Consider the following 27,046-nt stretch of genomic DNA (forward strand, 5'->3'; position numbering starts at 1 on the left):
ATTCAACGGGTCAGACACGAGAGGTATGTGGCAGGGTCTACAGTCAATCACGGACTACAAAAAGAAAACCAGCCCCATCGCAGACCACGACGTCTTGCTCCCAGATAAATTAAACAACTTCTTTGCTCGCTTTGAGGACAATACAGTGCCACCGACATGGCCCGCTATGAAAACCTGCGAGCTCTCCTTCACTGCAGCCAACGTGAGTAAAACATTTAAATGTGTTAACCCTCGCACGGCTGCCGGCCCAGACGGCATCCCTAGCCGCGTCCTCAGAGCATGCGCAGACCAGCTGGCTGGTGTGTTTATGGACATATTCAATCAATCCTTATCCCAGTCTGCTGTTCCCACATGCTTCAAGAGGGCCACCATTGTTCCTGTTCCCAAGAAAGCTAAGGTAACTGAGCTAAATGACTATCGCCCGGTAGCACTCACTTGCGTCATCATGAAGTGCTTTGAGAGACTAGTCAAGGACCATATCACCTCCACCCTACCTGACACCCTAGATCCACTCCAATTTGCTTACCGCCCCAATAGGTCCACAGATGACGCAATCGCAATCACACTGCCCTAACCCATCTGGGCAAGAGGAATACCTATGTAAGAATGCTGTTCATTGACTACAGCTCAGCATTTAACACCATAGTACCCTCCAAACTCATCATTAAGACCCTGGGTCTTGACCCCGCCCTGTGCAACTGGGTCCTGGAATTCCTGACGGGCCGCCCCACAGGTGGTGAGGGTAGGAAACAACATCTCCACCCCGCTGAACCTCAACACTGGGGCCCCACAAGGGTGCATTCTCAGCCCTCTTCTGTACTCCCTGTTCACCCATGATTGCGTGGCCATACACGCCTCCAACTCAATCATCAAGTTTGCAGACGACACTACAGTGGTAGGCTTGATTACCAACAATGACGAGACGGCCTACAGGGAGGAGGTGAGGGCCCTCGGAGTGTGGTGTCAGGAAAATAACCTCACACTCAATGTCAACAAAACAAAGGAGATGATCGTGGACTTCAGGAAACAGCAGAGGGAGCCCCCCCCCCATCCACGGGACAGTAGTGGAGAAGGTGGAAAGTTAAGTTCCTCGGCATACACATCACAGACAAACTGAAATGGTCCACCCACACAGCGCAGCAGCGCCTCTTCAACCTCAGGAGGCTGAAGAAATTCAGCTTGTCACCAAAAACACTCAAACTTTTACAGATGCACAATCGATAGCATCCTGTCGGGCTGTATCACCACCTGGTACGGCAAATGCTCCGCCCACAACCGTAAGGCTCTCCAGAGGGTAGTGAGTCTGCACAACGCATCACCGGGGGCAAACTACCTACCCTCCAGGACACCTACACCACCAGATGTCACAGGAAGGCAAAAAAGATAATCAAGGACAACCACCCGAGCCACTGCCTGTTCACCCCGCTATCATCCAGCAGGCGAGGTCAGTACAAGTGCATCAAAGCGGGGACTGAAAAACGGCTTCTATCTCAAGGCCATCAGACTGTTAAACAGCCATCACTAACATTGAGTGGCTGCTGCCAACATACTGACTCAAATCTCTAGCCACTTTAATCATTAAAAATTGTATGTAATAAATGTTTCACTAGGCACTTTAAATAATGTTTACATACCCTGCATTACTCATCTCATATGTATATACTGTACTTTATACCATCTACTGCATCTTGCCTATACTGTTCAGCCATCGTTCATCCATATATTTTTTATGTACATATTCTTATTCATTCCTTTACACTTGTGTATAAGGTAGTTGTGAAATTGTTAGATTACTTGTTAGATATTACTGTATGGTCGGAACTATAAGCACAAGCATTTCGCTACACTCGCATTAACATCTGCTAACAATGTGTATGTGACAAATAACATTTGATTTGGTATGCTCGAGCTGCTGAACGAACCATCATGGTACCAGAGAGGAAGAGAGGCCCAACAAGGCAGAAAATCTGTCTCCCTCAAGCAGGTGGCGTGTTTTCGTTGTTTTAGCCCTCCAAGCAAGAACTTTTTGTATGGCGGTCAATGAGTGTTGAATTTGGTCAACAAAAAAATGTATGGTTTATTTGATCGAGTTGAAGTTTCCAAATGCTTAAGTTGTTATGAGTGTACTGATTCACTACACTCTCATTCCATTAATATGGAGTTGGTCCCCCCTTCGCGGCTATAACAGTCTCCACTTTTCTGGGAAGGCTTTCGACTAGAGGCTGGAACATTGCTGCTGGGACTTGCTTCCATTCAGCCACAAGAGCATTTGTGAGGTCGGGCACTGATGTTGGATGATTAGGCCTGGCTGGCAGTCAGCGTTCCAATTCATCCCAAAGGTGTTTGATGGGGTTGAGGTCAGGGTTCTGTGCAGGCGAGTCAAGTTCTTCCATACCGATCTCAACAAACCATTTCTGTATGGACCTCGCTTGGTGCTCAGGGGCATTGTCATGCTGAAACAGGAAAGGGCCTTCCCCAAACTGTTGCCACAGAATCGTCTAGAATGCCATTGTATGCTGTAGCGTTAAGATTTCCCTTCACTGGAAAAACAGCCCCAGACCATTATTCCTCCTCCACCAAACTTTACAGTTGGCACTATGCAATCGGGCAGGTAGCGTTCTCCTGGCATTCGCCAAACCCAGATTAGTCCGTCGGACTGCCAGATGGTGAAATGTGATTCATCACTCCAGGGAACGCGTTTCCACTGCTCCAGAGTCCGACGGCGGCGAGCTTTACAGCACTCCAGCCGACGCTTGGTATTGCGCATGGGGATCTTAGGCCTGTGTGCGGCTGGTTGGCCATGGAAACCAATTTCATTAAACTCCCGACGTTGCTTCTGGAGGCAGTTTGGAACTCAGTAGTGAGTGTTGCAACCGAGGACAGACGATTTTTACACACTACGTGCTCCAGCACTCATTGGTCCTGTTCTGTGAGCTTATGTGACCTTTGCGGTTGAGTTGTTGCTCCTAGACATTTCCACACAATAACAGCACTTACAGTTAACCCGGGGCAGCTCTAGCAGGGCAGAAATTTGAAGAACTGACTTATTGGAAAGGTTGCATCCTATGACAGTGCCACGTTGAAAGTCTCTGAGCTCTTCAGTAAGGCCATTCTACTGCCAATGTTTGTCTTTGGAGATTGCATGGCTGTGTGCCTGATTTTATACACCTGTCAGCAACAGGTGTGGCTGAAATAGCCCGAATACTCTAATTTAAAGGAATGTCCACATATTTTTGTATATGTAGTGTATAAGTAGGTCACTTGAAATCCCGGCAACTTTGAGAACTATACCAGAGTTGTCGAGACGGCTATGCATATTAATGGCATGTGGCTAGTAGCATAGCATCTCTCTACATTGAATACAGGTGGTTGATGTCAACAACCCTCATTGAATATTTTTTAAAAGATGACAATAAATGAGATGTATACACCAATCCAAAGAAAGGATTGGCAGGAGCTAGACAGCCCACCGTGCCGCTTTGTGGACAACGACTTCCATTGTTAGGGCGGAGAGACGAGTACCTTGTCAGAATTTCCATAATCTTTGGTTGTACTCTTGATCCAGCACTGGAAATAAGGGGGTGATTCAATCCGCATTGAGGAAGTTCAGCTCTACAGCTGGGATGAAATTTAAAGGCAATATTCCCACTTTAGTGGAGATTGCATTCACAGTAAACGCTGCATATTTTGGCTCAATCATAAATTACCTTAACATTTATATAGGAGAATCTGTAACGCCTTCTGCTTCAGCGTTTCAGGTTGAATAGAGCCCTCAGAGTTGAAAAGAAACTCAAAATGAGGAAGAATAGACGGGTAGTTGGGATTTATGGATTCTACAGTGATTTTGATGTTTTAGCTGCAATAGCTGTAGCTTTGCACAATATTTAAATATTGGCCATGTTTTCACACTGTAGAAATTGTTGGTGTAAACGCATTACATGGCACATCAAATGCTGTAAGGCACATGGAACTATTCAAATGTATTTTATTTATAAAGGTCACTTCACATTCTCATTGACTAAATTTTACAAAAGAAAATCCCAAATTAAATATACATTAAATATTCATCCCAAAATGTAGAAAAGAGCATGTACATGTAATTGACATTATAAAAACATAGCACTTTTTTCAGCTGTACTACCACTGAAGTACAAATTCTACCAAAATGACATTGACATCCTTCCATTACCAGGAGTCTAAAAAGGTGTTTAGCCTAAAGTAAAAGCCTCCATTATCAACCAGCTAGGCACATTAACTAGAACCTGCAATTAAGTCGTACATAAAACCTTATGCTCAGCTAGGTAAACAGCATTTATTTTTTCAATGTATCTTAAATTGCAGTGACACAGACTTATCTGAATCTCCACAGGATCTGCCATGGCCTTCTGTTTAATATAGTGGATACTTTCGTGCAGTGTTTTGTACACATCCTCTGTATTTGATAGTCTCCCCAAGTATTTGCCAGAGCCAGGGTGGTCATCAGGGGAAAAGGAAAAATCAGCACTTCAGACAACTGTAATCCACCATACAGCAACCAAAGCTATGCATAGGGATTTTTGTTTGCTTGCAGGTTTTCCTATCACACAACATACAGTATGTCTGGATTATGGAGAGTAGTCCATTGGCCAGGGAGTAACACCATTCAGTTGTAATGAGATCCTATCAGGACCCAGAGATGACATGACTTCAAAATCAAATCCTGATTTGAAAGTGAAACCATCCGGTTTTGACGAAGTTGAAACAGTAGGATTCAATATTCATACAGTAGGACAGGAGCATATCAGATATACAGAAGCCCTTATTAGGAACAGCTAGTCCCTCCAAACATACATCAAAGGAGGTTGGTGGCACCTTAATTGGGGAGAACGGGCTCGTGGTAATGACTGGAGCGGTATCAGTGGAATGGTATCAAATACATGGTTTCCAGGTGTTTGATGCCATTCCATTTGCTCCGTTCCAGACATTATTAGGAGCCGTTCTCCCCTCAGCAGCCTCCACTGACATACACGTACAGTGTAGTATCTCACACACACACACACACACACACACACACAATACAGGCTACCCGTGCTGTACCTGAGCCCATTTGTGGGTGTAAAGGTGACCACAGTTTCACGTTTTGACCGCAAACTGCACTGTTGACTGCAGTAGTGTGACAGGGTAGAATTTTCTCATGATTGTCCTTGACACTGTTGTTGCCTAGCCTTTAGTGGCTAAGTATCTGGAACTCCATTAGTAATGAATATTGACTTTGAGTAGCATAAATCAACCAGTTTGAGCATTAGCTAAAAGACAAAGTCTGCAGAACAAGTGTTGGTCAGACTACAATTTAGGGTTCTGTCAGAGTCTGCTGCACTTTTCTTTTTTCTTTGCAGTAAGGTCCCTTGTTTATGTAAACTGCAGTTACAGTATAGCTGCTGAGGATGAATGAAGATGATAGGGACAATAGTAGTGTCCTGCAGGTTGGATATGCATAGCCTCTGATGTGTTTGGAGCAAACCAGAAGTCTCTCCCTCTCTCACTGCACCAGAGAGTTACGAGTTTGTTGGATTATCTGAACAAGTCACAGTGAAGTCTGACCACCTGACCTTGTTCCAAAAGAGTTGCTGCCTGAAAATTCCTAGTCTTGAGGTAAGGCAGTAGCAAAGTCTTCATGCCTAATAGTCTCATTGTCCGTGTCCTGTACTTCTAATAATTATTTGAATGATCACAAATGTCATAGTCAATATAAGAGTTCTTAGGAGGAGTCTCATAGTCCCTCAAAATCACAGTCAGTGATCATTCTGAAGAGTTGAGAAGGTTATTGAGTTGCAATAGTCACAGCCAGTGGTCTCATCGTCCATTAGAGACTGATATTACTTGCTAGCTGATAGACAGCATAGTGTAGGTAGCTAGTGTTCAGCTCTGTTCAGTTGAGTTTAAAGCATGCTAAATATCTCAGAAGAGTAAAGCTATTAGTTTGTAGGACAGTTGTGTCCCTCAGTGGTGGTCAGTTTTTATCAGAATACTGTGCAGCCCAGCGGACATGAGGAAAGGCTTCTCAGAGCTCCCATCATTCCTCTCCAAGTCCTCACCTGGAGGGGTGTATGGGAGGAGTGGAGAGAGGGATACAGGAGGAAGGGAGAGGAGAGAGGGGTTAGAGGTGCTCAGATCGAATATGAAGCAAGTGAACAGCTATGGTGGTTTTTACAGTTGTAAAGCAGCCAAAGCATTGATATTGAGATCGACTGAATAGCCAATCAAAGATGCCAGAGGTCAGGATGAGAGCAGGCGTATTCTTTCAGATGTGATTTTTTGCATTCAACCGTAATGAATCATCAACCAATACCACAGTGTTTTGGAAGCATATCTATGAAGAGGAATACAGAGGTTTTACTTACAGAAACACAGAAACAGTGTGTCTACACACATTGCATATACACTGAAGAATCCATGAGCAATCAAATAGGACCCGAATATCACCGTCTGCCAATGATAAGACACAATAATACACCATCAATACCCAGCTGAATGTAGGATATACCCACTGCTATACCCTTTCTATATGGGCCTCTTACCAGTAAAGGTACCCAGTAGTAATGCAAGGTCGGCACTTCTTCCTGAAAGATGGGCATTTTGTGTGTGAAGAAAAAGAAGGCTATGACGCCTGCAACACACAAACAACATTGTAAATACCCACAGATACGCTTCATCAAATATTTATACCTTTGACTGATTTCAGTCCAAGAAAATATAAATTCTCATAACCTTAGACTAAAACGGTTAGAAGTCACAAGTACAAAAATATTTTTTTTGCAATGACTCACCTACACTCCCTGCTATTAGCACTTTCCCCAGGAACAGTAGGAAGTCAGTCACTCTGTCCAGCACCGCCACCCTGCAGTAGAAAGGTGGGAACCCAGTGAGGTTAGCTCAGTAAGGTGTCACCAACTGGGTAGCCTAACAATCCAGCCCCTGGCTTCAGAGGGCCTTACCTGACTACGTTTCTCATCAGTAGGCAGAAGGCATCTCGAGCTGACATGCAGAAGCCCTTCCCATATATCGCAATCTAGAGTGAACACACAGACCATGGTACCATATTGAGTTACACTATAGCCTACAATTGAGTTGTGCGGTCATATTCAGCTACCCCCGACTCTGTTGCTAAATTAGCACCACTTCACACCGAGGAACAGCTATGTAAGTGTCAGTGCATATGGACGCCCACAAACCACCATACTCACCATAATGTAAGCATTTCTGTTCATGAATTTGACGAAGCGCTCTAGACACCAGAAACAGCATTTGAGGCAGCAGAGCACGAAGCGTGCTGCCACGTTATTGGCACCTGCAAACAGACCATTAGTGACGAGTTACTCCAGAGTCACATTCAGGACTAGATGATGTAATACTGTACTATACTGTCCTAAAGCCAAACTCACCTTTGAGTTTAGAATCTAGATACTCCAGGATAATTCGGGCCATCTGAACCACGGCCAGAATTAGAGCACCAAACGCAAGTGAGCCTGTGTGATACCTGTAACCCAGACGCGCACACACGCACATCTGCTTTAGTCAGTCTATCATTAATAAAAATCATCACCTCCCAAACCCTCTAAACACATAAAGACCTGGTTCAAACAACTCCTGAGTCATAATGAAAGTAACTTTTCCAGTAACCCTGCTAATCTACTGTATTTGTAGCCTGGTATGGAAGGCTCCTTACCGTATGGCCCTGCTAAATGAAGAGAACAGGGGACAGGGGGGGATGTCCTGGGGCTTCCTCCGGGCCCAGTAGTAGGAAGCAAAGGCCCCAGCCAGGGTACACTGTCCCAGGGCAATGGTGAAGTTGACCAGCCACAGGAAGATGAGCAGGTTGGACAGCTGGAGGATGAAGAGGTAGCGGTGGTAGGGGGTCTCCCCGCCGTAGAACGCAAATGTACACTGGGCGCCCGGACATGCCTTAGACACGTTGGTCTTGTTGAACGTCTGAGATGGAAATAGTGAAAATACCGGATTACCATCCATGCAAATCTGGGGTACTCAAAACCCGAGTTTCTGTGTGTGTCTGCAGGATACTTAGATTGAGTGGAGAAAAAGGGGACTTACCTCAGGATTACATGTCTTGTTTGCGTACATGCAGTTGGGCTCAGCAGCCATTACTTTATAGATGGCATCTCCAGAGGAGGCCAGGAATCTGGGTGTAACGCTGATTAAGGTAAAAAAATGTTTTGCTCTTGTACAATAATACACAATAGAACACCACTTTCTTCAATTAATTCTGTGTCTCTGTATTCCATAAGGCATTCAATACAACAACTGTATAGAATCTGGGAGTTTGGTGGTTATCGTGAACGGCACGCTAAACAAAGAAATGCAAAAACAGCGCCCTCTAGTGGAGAAATACCGCACCAGTAAGAGTAAGATACACAGAGGTGACGGCAAAATAGGAGCTGCAGACGGCCAGCAGCAGGAAAGTGATGATTGGGTAGAAGAGTGTTGACATGATGTAGCTGACGGCCCTAGAGACCAGAGGCACAAGAAGATCATCAGTCATTGAAAATATACTCTTGAACTAAATGAAGAAAGTGAGAGAATGCTGAAACTGTTACTATTAGTTGACTTACTTGCTTCCCTCTCTCAGTAGAGCGATAGCCACCCGTACTCTCCTCCTCAGGAAGATAAGAATAATCAGGATAGAGGCTTCTATGGTACCCAGAGCTATCACTAACAGAGAGAGTGGGGAGGAGACAGCAGAAAGTTAGAGAGTCTGAGCCAAACCATAGTATCAATCCGAACCAAACATTTTCTCAATTTGTAATGTGTAAAGTAAATGAAAGAATGTATTACAGAACAAAGTTTATCACATACTTTGTGAAATGTTTTACTTTTACTGAAACGGGTCATCAGGCTAAATGCTTTGAAAGAGAATCAGCCCTGAGATAAAGCTGAGAGAGAGAGATCGTCATGAGAGAGGTGATGACTCACAGAAGATGAGCCATGTCTGGCTGAGCTGCAGGTAAACCATGACATCTGTCTGGAAGCCGATGTCTACGATGGTTACGTCTGCCCCGGGCTGCTGCCTCAGCAGGGAGAACTCCAGGTAACAGTGCCATATTCCTACAGAGTCACAGAAAGCAGAGGTTAAAGAGGTGAGAAGACACTGGTAACACACACGGCTACGCACGCATGCACGTACGTACGTATGCACAATTGCACACATTCACATCCACACACCCGCAAGCAAACAGGTAGATACACACAGGCACACACACATACTGACCGTATGCAATGACCAGTATGACTGCGATGATGGTGAACCAGAGGAGGAGTCCGGCAGTGAAACGTAGCAGCAGGATGAATATCAGACTGACCACCAGAGCTATCATCAGACCTCTGGAAATATAATATACAGTACACTCTCTAAATATAGCATTTTACAGTACCGTAAAAGTACCATACAGAACAATTCATTGTCCATTATAATAACTCAAACCACTGTATCTCTGCCAGTAAGAGTTCACAAATGAAAAAGTACTATAAATACTACAGTATTAGCCATTAGTGTTTTTGTAGACTTTACTGTAGTATTTACAGTTAACTGTAGTATAAATTCTCTAGTAAAATAAAAGCGTAGTATATACTATTGTAATTCATGTAGTGTTTTTGTAGACTTTACTGTATTATTTACTATAGATCATGTTTTTATTTTCCTTGATGAAGATGTGCAGGCTACTACTGGAGAAATACTAAAAGAGCACATTTTCCATAACCTGTGGTAGGTAGGCAGGTAGGACTGGGGTCTGAACTGATAGTTCATAGCTACTATTCTTTTCTATAACCTGTAGGGAACACAATATATGGGCTATACTTGGCATTTAGGTTTCTCACTTATGGGTGGCACAAATTGGGAAATAGGGGAGGGGAATGTGCAGGTTATATGCAAATTCAATACTGAAGTATTTATTATCGGGTTTTTGCTGTAGTATTTTTGTGGATAATACTGTAGTGTTTAGTAGATTATATACTAAGTATTACACACGATAGAGGGATACTACAGCATGTAGTAAAGTATTCTACAGTTTACTACAGAATTCTATAGTAAGTACTGAAGTATTCTAGTTTTCATGTAGGTTCTTACATTAAGATCCAGTTCCATGAGGCGGCGTAGTCCTCCACAATCTTCATCCCAACCTCCTTAGCATCCACCAGACCTGTGATGCCACTTTAGGAGACAATACTATTCTAAAACTGCAGTTCTTACAGAAATGTCTCTGTGTGTTTGTGTGTGTATGCATGAACACGCACATCAACATGTGTGTGTGTGTCGGTCTTTGTAACTCACTTGGCAGCGTCTCTTAGTTCAGTCACACTGCGGGCTATGTCCAGGGCATCTTTGAAGTGGGTTCTTTTGGCCACCGTCAGGGTTCCGTTCAGAGTGATGAAGTCAGGAAAACAACGCTGCAGGACTAGTAGACAAGACAATTCAGTACCATCACTTCACAATTGCCTGCCAGTTGCCGTCTCCCCCCCCCCCCCCCCCGTACTTACATGGTCTGCTAGGCACGATCATCGATGGACAGTCCTCGTCTCGTAACACTTGTGCAACGGGCTGAAAATAAAAAGCAAAGATCAAGATGCTGCCTTCAATGGAAACACAGTTCACATCCTAACAGTATCCTGGCTACACACTGCCTTTGAGAACCAGTACACTCACACATGCAAACAGCTTACATACATGGTACATGCCTTTGTTGGGTTGTTGAATCCTGGTTTGCAGAACTGCCTGTAGTAGTCCCAGGGCGCTGCAGTGATTTGGTATTGCAACTGCACATCTGTATAGGTGGAAAATTTGTCCGGGCACTTGGAAACACACATCTGTTTGGAAACACACACACATACACACATTTTTATTAAAAGTCAGTAAGATGATATCATAGGAGGCTGGTGAGAGGAGGACGGCTCATAATAATAGCTGGGATGGAGTAAATGGAATGGTATCAAACTCCTGAAGAAGGCAGAGTGATGCCGAAACGTTGGTGATTTACCCAATAAATTACTGGGAGTGCGACTATATTTATTTTTAATATCAAACTCATGGAAACCAGGTGTTTGATACCATTCCAGTAATTCCGCTCCAGCCGTTACTATGAGCCCCAAGGTGAACTCATACTGTGGCTGATATGACCCCCATGTCTGAACAGCCACTACATTTGAAATACTCCATTACTCTGTTATTCTCTCTATCTGATATCACTTGACCAATATGTTATGAATACCTGAGTGGTCGGGCACTGTAGGTTGATGAGGACAGCAGGGTTGGCACATTTCAGGATGTTGAAGTAGAACAGTGTGGATTTTTTTCTATAGCAAGAACAAACATGGACACGGTTTAGAACTGATACAGTACTACCACTAGGTGGCTGTGGAGCACAGAGGACAGATTCAGAGAAAAGCCCTCATATAGTCTGACACACAATGATGTTAAAAAAGACAACCATCTCTCCCCTTCCGTTCCTAATATCCGTCTTAATTTTTGTAAATTGTAGCCTGTATGCTCCAGTGTTTCAGTATAATGGGTGAGAGAGTGATGTAGTCTCTCCTCTACACACGTTTCAGGCTAAACTCCATCACAATCCCATAATCCTGGGAGAAAAACACAGTGCTAATTATGAGCTGCTGAGATCTGAGGGCTCTAGCTAGCTGGGAGTAAACACACTACTCCCTATCGCATAGCCCGGTCCCACAAACAGCCTTATCACAGCTTTACAGCTGTCGATAAAGAACAAATCTTCGCCATGGTTACAGCCTGTCAATCACGCTTGAGTTCTATGAGGGGAATTCAACACCGAGCAGTTTAGTGTGGGGATGCAGTATTAGACTTTGGATTCACTGGGTTTGATTTCACTGACAATGGGAACTGTGTGTGGGGGTGAGGTGCCTTTTAAATTGTAATGGTCAAATGGTCAATTTAATAGCGTTGAAGTACTTAGTGCTTAGATAAAGAACCAGCCAATGGTTCAGAGGACCACACTAGGGCTAGATGGAAGTTAAAGTTAACAACAGATCTAGGATCAGATGATCCTTAACTGAATTCAGGGGGATGAAAAAGTATCTGACACTGTATCAGTGATAGGCGAAACCTCTGACAGGTGTGTTAATTGGCAGGTAAGCACCAATTAATAGCAGCAAATAGAGCACAGGGGAATTATCATGACCTCAAAAGGATCTACGGCCTATTCAGTGCTAATGGTATGCTAATCACTCACTACAGTAATTACTCACGCGTTTGGAGTGCCCTTCTGCCCACAGAACTGTCCGTAGCTGTCTGTAGGGTAGATCACCTTCCTGGGGTCACCTTGTAGCCACGCTGGAGAAAAAAAAAGAACGAGTGAGAGAGAGAGAGACACGGAGACACAGAATGAGAGAGAAAGAAGCAGACAGACCGAGAGAGAAATGGAGAGAGAGAGAGAGACACACAAAGAGGGAGAAAGAAGAAGATGGAGAGAGGAAGCGAGAATAAATCATCCTCTTTTATCTCTGTTTTCTAATACCGAAATAAAATAAATATAGATGAAAAGTCTGGATAGACTGAAGTCTTATTCCCACTCCCTGAATCAAACGGTTCAGTTTCTTTTGTATTGGAGAATCTCAACGTGTTCTTCAGCTCCTCTGGCAGGGTTTTAAAGACGAGGTCATTGTGTGTCTAACTGCTGCTCTGCTGTAAAAAACGCAATCACACTTCTCATTCCAGAGGCTACTGCTCTTCTAAGGCTTATTTTCTGCATCGTTTACAGCATTGTTCAGAAAGCATACAGGAAAGGAGATTTTGCTTTCTAAGACACCATGTGTGTATGTGTGTATGTGTGTGTGTGTGTGTGTGTGTGTGTGTGTGTGTGTGTGTGTGTGTGTGTGTGTGTGTGTGTGTGTGTGTGTGTGTGTGTATACGTGCATGTTTTGTCTTTGTGTGTCGATTCTTTTTGATCAATAGTAGTACCTTTTCTCTATCAATGAGAGGCTGTCAGTGACTACCTCAGTCTAACAGTCTGACTGACTAAAGGAATCATTAAGGTAGTATTCCAGAACCATCCGATTCTAAATTGAATGCTTCTGTACAGTATCTGAAACTTAGTGAGTGCTAACGACAGACTTATAAGGAAATATAGAGATGGATGGGCATGTGCGGACCTAGCCCTGTTGATATATGGTATGGTTGCAGCTGCTCTACAAATCAAAGCGAATCAGTAATTATGCTGAATAAATCATACACTGAATGATCTTTCTAGTATGGTCAAAGTTTACTGTAAATCAGCACAGCCAGAGCATTTCCCCCAAACCACACAAGATGACTCTGGGATGAGAGATAAATTGTGTGTGTTGGTGATGCCAGCTGTTTGTTCATCCGCATCTGCCCACAATACCTAATGACCCATCCGCAACCTCTTGACTATATGTGATAAAGTTCAAATCTGAGGACCGCACCTGACCCTAACCCGCTAATAGGGCGATAGAAAATGCACTGTTCAGTCAGAGACGGCAGAATAATTTGACAGGGGGTGCAGTATTTTTGTTGTTGTTGCCGGTTTTAAGGAAATTAAAAGCAGTGAAAACGACCCAACATGTTTCTGATAAGATTTCAGTTTCGGCTTGGATGCATATTTTATGTGGTAGATATACTATCAGCTTTTATGATGCTGATAAGATAGCACCTTTACAGACGGTCCCTAACATTCTGAAATAAATAAATAATATTTCTCCACTCCTGTTCCTGTGTCAATTTACATTTGATGTATACATTTTACTGCAAGAAATGCTTAATTCGGCAGGAGTTAATATTAAGACAATGTGAGAGGTTATAAACCTCCAGTCAGTGTCCAGATTTCAGTTTCCATTTAACCCATCAGAACAGTAGGTTAGAGTTCCTTGATGTGCTATAGGCCTATTTGAAGTCCCGTTTTGTGACTGTCTAATATGTACATTGCCTCACAATCATCCTCTTTTACCACTTCACCAAATCTTTACCAAACATTACTTTTCTGGGCCCTCATTCCCTTTCCTTTCAACTCTCCATTTCGTAGCTTTTCTCTTATTGAATTAAACTCTGACATTGTCATTTTTGCCTCAGTGGATAGACATTAAGATTCTGCCCAAGTTCCCAAAAGCATTTGGCGATTGGCGTGTATTTGGCACACGTACGTACAGTAAGACAATAAAGCTTAGGCTTACGCACTAATGGCAGATCAAAAATTACGAGAAAAAAAACCCAATGTAGCCTATAGATATGAATTGCACAAGAATGATACATTTATGGACTTTTAATGCATTGATCTTTTCTCTTTATTCAACCCGCTTGCTACCCACCCGCACTTCATCCATACAATATTTTATGACCCTAAACCCGCCCGCGGATATAACCACAGGGACTGCAGGTTATGAGTCAACCCGAAAATCCTGACTGTGTCTGTGTGTGTATGTGTCTGTGTGAGAGAGAAAGGCTAAGGCAGAGAAAAGAAAGAAGATTGAAGACAGTGTGTGTTTGTCACGTTCCTGACCTGTTTTCTGTTTAGTTTTGTGTGTTAGTTGGTCAGGACGTGAGTTTGGGTGGGCATTCTATGTTGTCTGTTTCTATGTTGGTTTAGGGTTGCCTGGTATGGCTCTCAATTGGAGGCAGGTGTTTGGCGTTCCTCTAATTGAGAGTCATATTTAGGTAGGCTGTTCACAGTGTTTGTTTGTGGGTGGTTGTCTCCTGTGTCTGTGTCGATGTTTGCACCATACGGGACTGTTTACGGTTTGTTCATTTATGTAGTCTGTTCCTGTTCATTTCGTTCTTCACGTTGTATGTAAGTTCGTTGTTCAGGTCTGTCTACTTTCGTTTTGTTATTTTGTATCATTTTCAAGTATAGTTCGTTTTCGTGTTTGTTCGTTTTGTTTATTTAAAATAAAAATCATCATGTATTCACAACCCGCTGCGCCTTGGTTCGATCACTACTCCTCCTCTTCTTATGAAGAGAGAGAGGAACGCCGTTACAGAACCACCCACCAATCCAGAGCCAAGCAGCGGTGTAAACGGAGTAAGGGACAGTGCAAGAAGGAGGAATGGACTTGGGACGATGTATTGGACGGTAAAGGTTGCTACACATGGGAGGAGATCCTGGCTGGAAGGGATCGCCTCCCATGGGAACAGGTGGAGGCACTGAGGAGAACAGAGGCAACCGGAGAAGGGAACCGGCGTTATGAGGGGACGCGTCTGGCACGGAAGCCCGAAAAGCCCGTGAGTAACTCCCAAAAATTTCTTGGGGGGGGGCTAAGGGGTTGTGGGCCAAGGGCAGGTAGGAGACCTGCGCCCACTTCCCAGGCTAACCGTGGAGAGCGGGAGTACGGGCAGACACCGTGTTACGCAGTAGAGCGCACGGTGTCTCCTGTACGTGTGCATAGCCCGGTGCGGGTTATTCCACCTCCCCGCACTGGTAGGGCTAGATTGGGCATTGAGCCAGGTGTCATGAGGCCGGCTCAACGCGTCTGGTCTCCAGTGCGTCTCCTCGGGCCGGCATACATGGCACCTGCCTTACGCATGGTTTCCCCGGTTCGCCTACACAGCCCGGTGCGGGTTATTCCACCTCCCCGCACTGGGCGGGCGACCGGGAGCATTCAACCAGGTAAGGTTGGGCAGGCTCAATGCTCAAGAGAGCCAGTACGCCTGCACGGTCCGGTATTTCCGGCGCCACCTCCCCGCCCCAGCCTAGTACCTACAGTGCCTACACTACGCACTAGGCTACCAGTGCGTCTCCTGAGCCCTGTTCCTCCTCCACGCACTCTCCCTATAGTGCGTGTATCCAGTTCGGTGCCTCCAGTTCCGGCCCCACGCACTAAGCCTCCTGTGCGTCTCCAGAGCCCTGTACACACTGTTTCTTCTCCCCCTACTAATCCTGATGTGCTTGCCCTCAGCCCGGTGTCACCAGTGCCGGTACCACGCACCAGGTATAGAGTGGGCTTTGAGAGTCCAGTGTGCCCTGTCCCTGCTCCCCGCACTAGTATGAAGGTGCGTGTCCTTAGCCCCGTGCCTCCAGTTCCGGCACCACGCACCAGGTCTACAGTGCGCCTTATCCGGCCAGAGCCATCCGTCTCCCCAGCGCCATCTGAGCCATCCGTCTCCCCAGCGCCATCTGAGCCATCCGTCTCCCCAGCGCCATCTGAGCCATCCGTCTCCCCAGCGCCATCTGAGCCATCCGTCTCCCCAGCGCCGTCTGAGCCGCCCGTCTGCAATGAGCCTGCAAAGCCGCCCGTCTGCCATGAGCCTGCAAAGCCGCCCGTCTGCCATGAGCCTACAGAGCCGTCCGCCAGACAGGAGCCGCTAGAGCCGTCCGCCAGACAGGAGCCGCTAGAGCCGCCCGCCAGACAGGGTCTGCCAGAGCCGCCAACCAGACAGGATCTGCCAGAGCCGCCAACCAGACAGGATCTGCCAGAGCCGCCAACCAGACAGGATCTGCCAGAGCCGCCAGCCAGACAGGATCTGCCAGAGCCGCCAGCCAGACAGGATCTGCCAGAGCCGCCAGCCAGACAGGATCTGCCAGAGCCGCCAGCCAGACATGAGCAGCCAGAGCCGTCAGCGAGCCATGAGCAGCCAGAGCCGTCAGCGAGCCATGAGCAGCCAGAGCCGTCAGAGAGCCATGAGCAGCCAGAGCCGTCAGAGAGCCATGAGCAGCCAGAGCCGTCAGAGAGCCATGAGCAGCCAGAGCCGTCAGAGAGCCATGAGCGTCCAGAGCCGTCAGCCAGCCATGAGCGTCCAGAGCCGTCAGCCGGCCATGAGCGGCCAGAGCCGTCAGCCTGCCATGAGCGTCCAGAGCCGTCAGCCTGCCATGAGCGTCCAGAGCCGTCAGTCAGCCATGAGCTGTCCCTCAGCCAGAAGCGGCTAGTAATTCAGAACTGCCCCTCAGTCCAGAGCTGTCTCTCTGTCCGGAGCTGCCCTTCAGTCCGGAGTTGCCCCTCTATCCTGAGCTACCTCTTTATCCTGAGCTACCTCTCTCTCCTAAGCTATCCCTCTGTCCTGAGCTATCCCTATGTCCTGAACTACCTTGTCCCAGAGCTGTCCTTGATTCTGGTGTTGCCCCTAAATTTAGGTGGGGTTATTTGGAGGGTGGTCATTGTGGGGAGGCTAAGGAAGCGGGGATTGATTATGGTGGGGTGGGAACCACGCCCGGAGCCTAAGCCACCACCGTGGTCAGATGCCCACCCAGACCCTCCCCTGGACTTTTTGGTGATGCGTTCGGAGTACGCATCTTGAGGGGGGGGTTATGTCACGTTCCTGACCTGTTTTCTGTTTAGTTTTGTGTGTTAGTTGGTCAGGACGTGAGTTTGGGTGGGCATTCTATGTTGTCTGTTTCTATGTTGGTTTAGGGTTGCCTGGTATGGCTCTCAATTGGAGGCAGGTGTTTGGCGTTCCTCTAATTGAGAGTCATATTTAGGTAGGCTGTTCACAGTGTTTGTTTGTGGGTGGTTGTCTCCTGTGTCTGTGTCGATGTTTGCACCATACGGGACTGTTTACGGTTTGTTCATTTATGTAGTCTGTTCCTGTTCATTTCGTTCTTCACGTTGTATGTAAGTTCGTTGTTCAGGTCTGTCTACTTTCGTTTTGTTATTTTGTATCATTTTCAAGTATAGTTCGTTTTCGTGTTTGTTCGTTTTGTTTATTTAAAATAAAAATCATCATGTATTCACAACCCGCTGCGCCTTGGTTCGATCACTACTCCTCCTCTTATGAAGAGAGAGAGGAACGCCGTTACAGTGTTCCTGAGAGGATGAAGTCATTATGGATGATTGTGGGATGTAGAGGGGCTTGGAGTGGAGTAGATTGTAGTAAGGTGTGTGTGTGAGATTTTGCACGTGTGTGTATTTTGTGTGGGTTTATGCATATGAAGGAGGGGGAGGGGGGCTCTCCTCTCCTGATGGCATGAGGTCATTGGTAGCTGGCAGGCGGTATGAAGAGTTAAGAGTGACTTCATCATCACTCCAATATCAAGCTCTCTAAACGCTCTATTGGTTTTGACTGCCAGCATCCCTACTGCTCTTTAAAGAATGAGATCACACTAAAATATGAGACCAGAGCTCCACACGCCTTTACCGAGGTGAACTCATACTAAAACATGAGATGGAATGGCCGTGGCATATTGAAAAATAATGAACTCATACAAATATGAGTCTATAGCGCTGGGTTGCAGCAAAAGGGGACAACTTATATTATAATGGGTCTGTATGGCAAGGTTAAATAATGACGTTGGAAGGAATAAGGCCAGATCGGCAATTAAAGGTAATGGGTAGCCGATGGCCAGTAAGTTGCTTCTATGAACTTGAATCAGCTGCATCAAAGAAGGGTTAGGATTGGGATGCTCCTCATCTCAATGTTTCAGAAGCTGAATATATCAACAACGACAAAAAACTGATGTCTGCATTCACTTATTCTGAAAATTGGAGGGATTTATTTGTGTGCTGACTTGCCAAGGCCATTCTCTGGTTGAATTTGGCTACAGGACTAAATGTATGTTTTTATAGTGTGCAACTAAGCACTGCAAGTTAGGTTTTGATTGAATGAAGCTCTACGTTGTCAAAGGCAATGTCACAGTAGGAAACGTTCCCTTTTTCAACAGAAACCCCATGTTGCGACTGTCAAAAGGCCTGAACCAAAAGGATTTTTGAACAATGGCTTCTCTCTTCTCTCTCTCCCTGCCTGTTCTTTTCTGAATATCACTTTATTCAACACTGACCAGATATCAGTCATAACCCAACTCTACTACAAGAATCAATACACAGGATTGCTGTATTTTCCCTTTCTGCGTTTTATCCTTCTCTCTTTTCTCAACGATACATCTTCCTTTTATTGGGCTACAGTTGGGCATAGGGAGTAGGGCTGCCTATAACGTTTGCACCTAGTGGGAATGGCAATATAAGGGGAACAATTGATTGCATTAATGAGTAAGTATTCACAGGGGGGGAATACTTTTCACCCCTGGTGAGACAAAACCGTGACTCGTCAGTGGGGGGGGGGGGGGGGGTCCGCTAACAGGGGAAATTGTAGAGTACAGCATGCATAGTAAATAGCTGCTTCTATTCAATTTTGAAGCAACTTTATCTTCAGTGCAGTTTATTTTATTTTTATTTTACCGTTATTTTACCAGGTAAGTTGACTGAGAACACGTTCTCATTTGCAGCAACGACCTGGGGAATAGTTACAGGGGAGAGGAGGGGGATGAATGAGCCAATTGTAAACTGGGGATTATTAGGTGACCGTGATGGTTGAGGGCCAGATTGGGAATTTAGCCAGGACACCGGGGTTAACACCCCTACTCTTACGATAAGTGCCATGGGATCTTTAATGACCTCAGAGAGTCAGGACACCCGTCACTCCTAAACCTACACTTTTAATTCTTTAGCTGTTTACCATTTCTGAGATCATTACTATGAGAAAACGTACACAACTTTTGAAGCAGAACCAATCACTGCGCGATGGTTTGATCTTTAGCAGAAGAGGGGAGAGAGGGAGTAAAATAATAAAGAGATAAGAGAGGGAAGCCCAGAAGCGCTTCATAGAGCTGTGGGAGGAACATGAAAACAGTCATTTCTACCATCTTCAGAGGTGATGTGAACCCAACGTCTTCAAACTGTCTTTGAATAGAACAGATGCTACACACCTCTCGCTCTCTCTTTGTATCTCTCTACAGCACAATGTATGATCTGTAGCTATGTTCACTATCTCTCACACTTGCTACTTTCTTTGCTACTCTTTCTTTCTCTCCATCTCTTGTTTCTCTGACACAAACACACCCTTTCTTGTGTTCATCTTACTACTCCGCCATCTAACTAAGTAGTTCGAACCGACTGCTATTCGGTTTTATCTTTCTCTAACATGGTGGTGAGTATTGATGGTGGGATTTCAGAGCCCTCTGATCAAAGGTTCATCTACTGACTCCCACTCAGGGGGACAGTGTATTTGATTTTGGGCCACTGTGGCATTATCATTGCTTACAATTAACATGTCTAAACACAACTCATGTAGCATCTCCTTTTCATTGCTTGTTTACACTGTTTTGAACGTAACAGAACTTTGACTCCACTAGGACGATGAAATAAAGGATAATGCTTGTCTCACATTGGCATAATTTCTAGACATTTGGGAATGTGAGACAGCTGGACATCGAGTTTTGTCCAATGCATGTAGACCTATACGTGATGAAGAGTTGTGAGTTCCCATGTATAGACATACTTCCACTGTTCTGGTAATATAGTGGTTATGGTCCACTCACCCACAGTCCCCAGTGCTATGTATCCAAAGATGACGATGACGAAGATCACACAGCAAAACAAGTCTGTGCAGCTTCTGTAGAGAGGGAAAAAAACAAAGGGAGAAAGAGGTAGAGACAGATCATCTCAATTGCACACTACTTCTCAATTCCCATTGGATGAGAAAGCAAGAGGTCCCTCCCTCTGACCTTCTTCTCCAATGGGTTTTGAGAAGGAGGCAAGGGGAGAGGATGCGAGGAGTATGCAATTGAGATTCTCCCATTGAGATAGGGAGAGAGAGAAAGAAGAAGAAAAGGTCAATATCCTTGAGGCTTTCAACATACCCTGAGAGAGAGAAACGAGAGGACAGAGAGATAAATACACACCAAGGCCTTGCTCATTATTCTGGTAAAGATCAAAACAGCTGCAGAGGGGACCATGGTGATGATGAGATGCTTTCACAACGGAAAATAAATATTAACCTCAACAATCTACTGCTATGACTCTCTCTAGACACATCACATTCCCATACTCTCTTTCCCAGGGTTTGGCAATCAGAATGGCTCTTGCAGTGTGTATACCTGTGTGTGGCAAGTGCTTACATCTTTCTATCCAACCGGGGACGGGATAGTGTCACATATCCACAAACAGTAGTGCGTGTGTACACATGTGTGTGTGTGTGTGTGTGGGGGGGGGGGGGTGTATATGTTGTTTACACATGTTCCGATCCTGATTACTGTCAGCGTGGTTTCCAGGAAAATCAGCGACCTACAGTACCAGTCAAAAATGGGACACACCTACTCATTCAAGGGTTTTTCTTTATTTTTACTATTTTCTACATTGTAAAATAATAGTGAAGACATCAAAACTATGAAATAACACATATGGTATCATGTAGTAACCAAGAAAGTGTGAAACAAATCAAATTATATTTTATTTTTGAGATTCTTCAAAGTAGCTGCCCTTTGCCTTGATGACAGCTTTGCACACTCTTGGCATTCTCTCAACCAGCTTCATTTGGTAGTCGCCTGGAATTCATTTCAATTATCACGTGTGCCATGTTAAAAGTTCATTTGTGGAATGTCTTTCCTTCTTAATTCGTTTGAGCCAATCAGTTGTGTTGTGACAAGGTAGGGGTGGTATACAGAAGATAGCCATATTTGGTAAAAGACCAAGTCCATATTACAGCAAGAACAGCTCAAATAAGCAAAGAGAAATGACAGTCCATCATTACTTTTTGATTTTATTTAAGTTTATTTCACATTTATTTAACCAGGTAAGCTGGTTAAACAAGTTCTCATTTACAACTGCGACCTGGCCAAGATAAAGCAAAGCAGTGCGACACAAACAACAACAGAGTTACACATGGAATAAACAAGCGTACAGTCAATAACACAATAGGAAAAAAAATTAAGTCTATATACAGTGTGTGCAAATTGCGTGAGGAGGTAGGCAATAAATAGGCCATAGTAGAGAAGTAATTATAATTTAGCAGATTAACACTGGAGTGATAAATGAGCAGATGATGATGTGCAAGTAGAGATACGGGTGAGCAAAAGAGCAGAAAGTAAATAAAAACAATATGGGGATGAGGTAGGTAGATTGGGTGGGCTATTTACAGATAAACTATGTACAGCTGCAGCGATCGGTTAGCTGCTCAGATAGCTGATGTTTAAAGTTAGTGAGGGAAATATAAGTCTCCAGCTTCAGCAATTTTTGCAATTCGTTCCAGTCACTGGCAGCAGAGAACTGGAAGGAAAGGCGGCCAAAGGAGGTGTTGGCTTTGGGGACGACCAGTGAGATATACAGTGTGGCAAAAAAGTATTTAGTCAGCCACCAATTGTGCAAGTTCTCCCACTTAAAAAGATGAGAGGCCTGTAATTTTCATCATAGGTACACTTCAACTATGACAGACAAAATGAGAAGAAAAAAAAATCCAGAAAATCACATTGTAGGATTTTTTATGAATTTATTTGCAAATTATGGTGGAAAATAAGTATTTGGTCAATAACAAAAGTTTCTCAATACTTTGTTATATACCCTTTGTTGGCAATGACAGAGGTCAAACGTTTTCTGTAAGTCTTCACAAGGTTTTCACACACTGTTGCTGGTATTTTGGCCCATTCCTCCATGCAGATCTCCTCTAGAGCAGTGATGTTTTGGGGCTGTTGCTGGGCAACACGGACTTTCAACTCCCTCCAAAGATTTTCTATGGGGTTGAGATCTGGAGACTGGCTAGGCCACTCCAGGACCTTGAAATGCTTCTTACGAAGCCACTCCTTCGTTGCCCGGGCGGTGTGTTTGGGATCATTGTCATGCTGAAAGACCCAGCCACGTTTCATCTTCAATGCCCTTGCTGATGGAAGGAGGTTTTCACTCAAAATCTCACGATACATGGCCCCATTCATTCTTTCCTTTACACGGATCAGTCGTCCTGGTCCCTTTGCAGAAAAACAGCCCCAAAGCATGATGTTTCCACCCCAATGCTTCACAGTAGGTATGGTGTTCTTTGGATGCAACTCAGCATTCTTTGTCCTCCAAACACGATGAGTTGAGTTTTTACCAAAAAGTTCTATTTTGGTTTCATCTGACCATATGACATTCTCCCAATCTTCTTCTGGATCATCCAAATGCTCTCTAGCAAACTTCAGACGGGCCTGGACATGTACTGGCTTAAGCAGGGGGACACGTCTCGCACTGCAGGATTTGAGTCCCTGGCGGCGTAGTGTGTTACTGATGGTAGGCTTTGTTACTTTGGTCCCAGCTCTCTGCAGGTCATTCACTAGGTCCCCCCGCGTGATTCTGGGATTTTTGCTCACCGTTCTTGTAATCATTTTGATCCCACGGGGTGAGATCTTGCGTGGAGCCCCAGATCGAGGGAGATTATCAGTGGTCTTGTATGTCTTCCATTTCCTAATAATTGCTCCCACAGTTGATTTCTTCAAACCAAGCTGCTTACCTATTGCAGATTCAGTCTTCCCAGCCTGGTGCAGGTCTACAATTTTGTTTCTGGTGTCCTTTGACAGCTCTTTGGTCTTGGCCATAGTGGAGTTTGGAGTGTGACTGTTTGAGGTTGTGGACAGGTGTCTTTTATACTGATAACAAGTTCAAACAGGTGCCATTAATACAGGTAACGAGTGGAGGACAGAGGAGCCTCTTAAAGAACAAGTTACAGGTCTGTGAGAGCCAGAAATCTTGCTTGTTTGTAGGTGACCAAATACTTATTTTCCACCATAATTTGCAAATAAATTCATAAAAAATCCTACAATGTGATTTTCTGGATTTCTTTCTCTCATTTTGTCTGTCATAGTTGAAGTGTACCTATGATGAAAATTACAGGCCTCTCTCATCTTTTTAAGTGGGAGAACTTGCACAATTGGTGGCTGACTAAATATGTTTTTGCCCCACTGTATATACAGAGAAAAGAGTCGGCCTGAGAATTTAACCCTGTGGTACCCCCATAGAGACTGCCAAAGGTCCGGACAACAGGCCCTCCGATTTGACACACTGAACTCTGTCTGCGAAGTAGTTGGTGAACCAGGCGAGGCAGTCATTTGAGAAACCAAGGCTGTTGAGTCTGCCGATAAGAATGTGGTGATTGACAGAGTCGAAAGCCTTGGCCAGGTCGATGAAGACGGCTGCACAGTACTGTCTTTTATCGATGGCGGTTATGATATTGTTTAGTACCTTGAGCGTGGATGAGGTGCACCCGTGACCAGCTCGGAAACCGGATTGCACAGCGGAGAAGGTACGGTGGGATTCGAAATGGTCAGTGATCTGTTTATTAACTTGGCTTTCGAAGACTTTAGAGAGGCAGGTTAGGAAGGATATAGGTCTATAACAGTTTGGGTCTAGAGTGTCTCCCCCTTTGAAGAGGGGGATGACCGCGGCAGCTTTCCAATCTTTAGGGATCTCGAACGATATGAAAGAGAGGTTGAACAGACTGGTAAATGGGGTTGCAGCTCTTTCAGAACATCTGCTATCTGGATTTGGGTGAAGGAGAAGCTGGGGAGGCTCGGGCAAGTAGCTGCGGGGGGGGCGCAGCTGTTGGCCGGGTTCGGGGGTTGGGGTAGCCAGGCGGAAAGCATTGCCAGCCGTAGAGAAATGCTTATTGAAATATTCGATTATCATGGATTTATCGGTGGTGACCGTGTTACCTAGCCTCAGTGGAGTGGGCAGCTGGGAGGAGGTGCTCTTGTTCTCCATGGACTTTACAGTGTCCCAAAACTTTTTGTAGTTAGAGCTACAAGATGCAAATTTCTGTTTGAAAAAGCTAGCCTTTGCTTTCCTGACTGACTGAGTGTATCGATTCCTGACTTCCCTGAACAGTTGCATATCGCGGGGACTATTCGATGCTATTGCAGTCCGCCACAGGATGTTTTTGTGCTGGTCAAGGGCAGTCAGGTCTGGAGTGAACCAAGGGCTATATCTGTTCTTAGTTCAACATTTTTTGAAAGGGGCATGCTTATTTAAGATGGTGAGGAAATTCTTTTTAAAGAACAACCAGACATCCTCGACTGACGGGATGAGGTCAATATCCTTCCAGGATACCCGGGCCAGGTCGATTAGACAGGCCTGCTCGCAGAAGTGTTTTAGGGAGCGTTTGACAGTGATGAGGGGTGATCGTTTGACCGCGGACCTATAGCGGATGCAGGCAATGAGGCAGTGATTACTGAGATCCTGATTGAAAACAGTAGAGGTGTATTTGGAGGGCAAGTTGGTCAGGATAACTTGAGGGTGCCCATGTTTACGGATTTAGGGTTGTACCTGGTGGGTTCCTTGATGATTTGTGTGAGATTGAGGGCATCTAGCTTAGATTGTAGGACTGCCGGGGTGTTAAGCATATCCTAGTTTAGGTCACCTAACAGAACGAACTATGAAGATATGTGAATTGATTGCCCCTCATCTATGGTGTCCAGGGCACAGCTGGGAGCTGAGGGGGGTCTATAACAGGCGGCAACAGTGAGAGACTTATTTCTGGAGAGATACATTTTTTTAATTAGAAGCTCGAACTGTTTGGGCATAGAACTTGAAAGTATGACAGAACTTTGCAAGCTATCTCTGCAGTAGATTGCAACTCCTCCCCCTTTGGCAGTTCTATCTTGACGGAAAATGTTGTAGTTGGGTATGGAAATCTCAAAATATTTTGGTGGCCTTCCTAAGCCAAGATTCAGACATGGCAAGCACATCAGGGTTGGCGGAGTGTGCTAAAGCAGTGAGTAAAACAAACTTAGGGAGGAGGCTTCTGATGTTGACATGCATGAAACCAAGGCTTTTTCGATTACAGAAGTCAACAAATGAGAGTGCCTGGGGACACGCAGGGCCTGGGTTAACCTCCACATCACCCGAGGAAGAGGATAAGGGCACGGCTAAAGGCTATCAAAACTGGTCGTCTAGTAAAAGCAGCAGATTTCTGGGCGTGGTAGAATAGATTCAGGGCATAATGTGCAGACAGGGGTATGGTGGGGTGCGGGTAAGCCCAGGCACTGAGTGATGATAAGAGGTTGCATCTCTGGACGTGCTGGTTATACTGGGTGAGGTCACCGCATGTGTGGGGGGTGGGACAAAGGAGGAATCTGAGGCATGTAGAGTGGGACTAGGGGCTCCACTGTAAACTAAAACAATGACAACTATGCTAAACAACAGTATACAAGGCATATTGACATTGAGAGACATAAAGCGAGGCATAAAGCAATCACAGGTGTTGATTGGGAGAGCTAGCTAAGACAACAACGGGTAAGACAACAACAGCTAATCAGCTAAGACAACAACAACAGGTAAAATGGCGATGAATGGGCAGAGATGGTCGGTTAACTACACACAGGCCCTGAGTTCGGGGCTAGGGCCGACAGATAAACAAAAAAAATATACAAAATGGAGTACCGTGATAAATGACCAGTCCAGCAGGCATCAGCTATGTAGACAACTGATCATAGGGTCCAGTGAACAGCAATAGATGGAACAGGGAAGCTGCGGGGTAGTTGTTACTACGCTAGCACGCCGTTTAAATTTAGCAGGCCAGGGTAAGTAGAGTTCTTGTTGGCTGCTTGAAAGAAAGACCCAGAGCTACCTCTGCTGTAAAGGAGAACTTCATTAGAGTCACTAGTTCATTGGAATTGCAGCACAAATAAATGCCTCAAAGAGTTCAAGTAACAGACACATCTCAACATCAACTGTTCAGAGGAGACTGCGTGAATCAGGCCTTCATGGTCCAATTGCTGCAAAGAAACCACTACTAAAGGACACCAATAAGAAGAAGAGACTTGCTTGGGCCAAGAAACACGAGCAATGGACATTGCATGGAGGATGTGTGATGTTGTGGGAGTACTTTGCTGGTGACACTGTTGGTGATTTATTTAGAATTCAAGGCACACTTAACCAGCATGGTTACCACAGCAATCTGCAGCGATACGCCATCCCATCTGGTTTGCACTTAGTGGGACTATCATTTGTTTTTCAACAGGACAATGACCCAACACACCTCCAGGCTGTGTAAGGGCTATATGACCAAGAAGGAGAGTGATGGAGTGCTGCATCAGATGACCTGGCCGCCACAATCCCCTGACCTCAACTCAATTGAGATGGTTTGGGATGAGTTGGACCGCAGAGTGAAGGAAAAGCAGCCAACAAGTACTCAGCATGTGGGAACTCCTTCAAGACAGTTGGAAAAGCATTCCGGGTGAAGCTGGTTGAGAGAATGCCAAGCGTGTGCAAAGCTGTCGTCAAGGCAAAGGGTGGCTACTTTGAAGAATCTCAAATATATTTGTTTAACACTTTTTTGTATACTACATGATTC

At 45.1% G+C, this 27,046-nt stretch overlaps 1 protein-coding gene across 2 annotated transcripts in view; it reads right to left on the reverse strand.

Moving 5' to 3' along the window:
* Positions 1 to 3,967: 3,967 nt before the first annotated feature.
* Positions 3,968 to 27,046, reverse strand: part of LOC139560602 (choline transporter-like protein 5-A) — an 82,735-nt gene continuing 59,656 nt past the window's right edge. Inside the window, exons 3-22 of one of the 2 annotated variants that reach the window (XM_071377528.1) lie at positions 20,274 to 20,347; positions 12,265 to 12,349; positions 11,259 to 11,343; positions 10,729 to 10,857; positions 10,531 to 10,591; positions 10,325 to 10,448; positions 10,121 to 10,204; positions 9,263 to 9,375; positions 8,968 to 9,099; positions 8,607 to 8,706; positions 8,409 to 8,501; positions 8,089 to 8,176; positions 7,706 to 7,968; positions 7,422 to 7,516; positions 7,224 to 7,327; positions 6,975 to 7,048; positions 6,807 to 6,877; positions 6,558 to 6,646; positions 6,381 to 6,465; positions 3,968 to 6,074 (exon numbers count right to left, since the gene is read on the reverse strand). In XM_071377528.1, coding sequence (XP_071233629.1) covers positions 5,980 to 6,074; positions 6,381 to 6,465; positions 6,558 to 6,646; positions 6,807 to 6,877; positions 6,975 to 7,048; positions 7,224 to 7,327; positions 7,422 to 7,516; positions 7,706 to 7,968; positions 8,089 to 8,176; positions 8,409 to 8,501; positions 8,607 to 8,706; positions 8,968 to 9,099; positions 9,263 to 9,375; positions 10,121 to 10,204; positions 10,325 to 10,448; positions 10,531 to 10,591; positions 10,729 to 10,857; positions 11,259 to 11,343; positions 12,265 to 12,349; positions 20,274 to 20,347 — 2,044 coding nt within the window. In that variant the 3' untranslated portion in view covers positions 3,968 to 5,979. Of the gene's footprint in view, positions 6,075 to 6,380; positions 6,466 to 6,557; positions 6,647 to 6,806; positions 6,878 to 6,974; positions 7,049 to 7,223; positions 7,328 to 7,421; positions 7,517 to 7,705; positions 7,969 to 8,088; positions 8,177 to 8,408; positions 8,502 to 8,606; positions 8,707 to 8,967; positions 9,100 to 9,262; positions 9,376 to 10,120; positions 10,205 to 10,324; positions 10,449 to 10,530; positions 10,592 to 10,728; positions 10,858 to 11,258; positions 11,344 to 12,264; positions 12,350 to 20,273; positions 20,348 to 27,046 lie in introns of those variants that run through there. The other variant, XM_071377529.1, reaches the window with a different exon arrangement.

This window comes from Salvelinus alpinus, chromosome 30, assembly GCF_045679555.1.
Source record: "Salvelinus alpinus chromosome 30, SLU_Salpinus.1, whole genome shotgun sequence".
Taxonomy (NCBI): domain Eukaryota; kingdom Metazoa; phylum Chordata; class Actinopteri; order Salmoniformes; family Salmonidae; genus Salvelinus; species Salvelinus alpinus.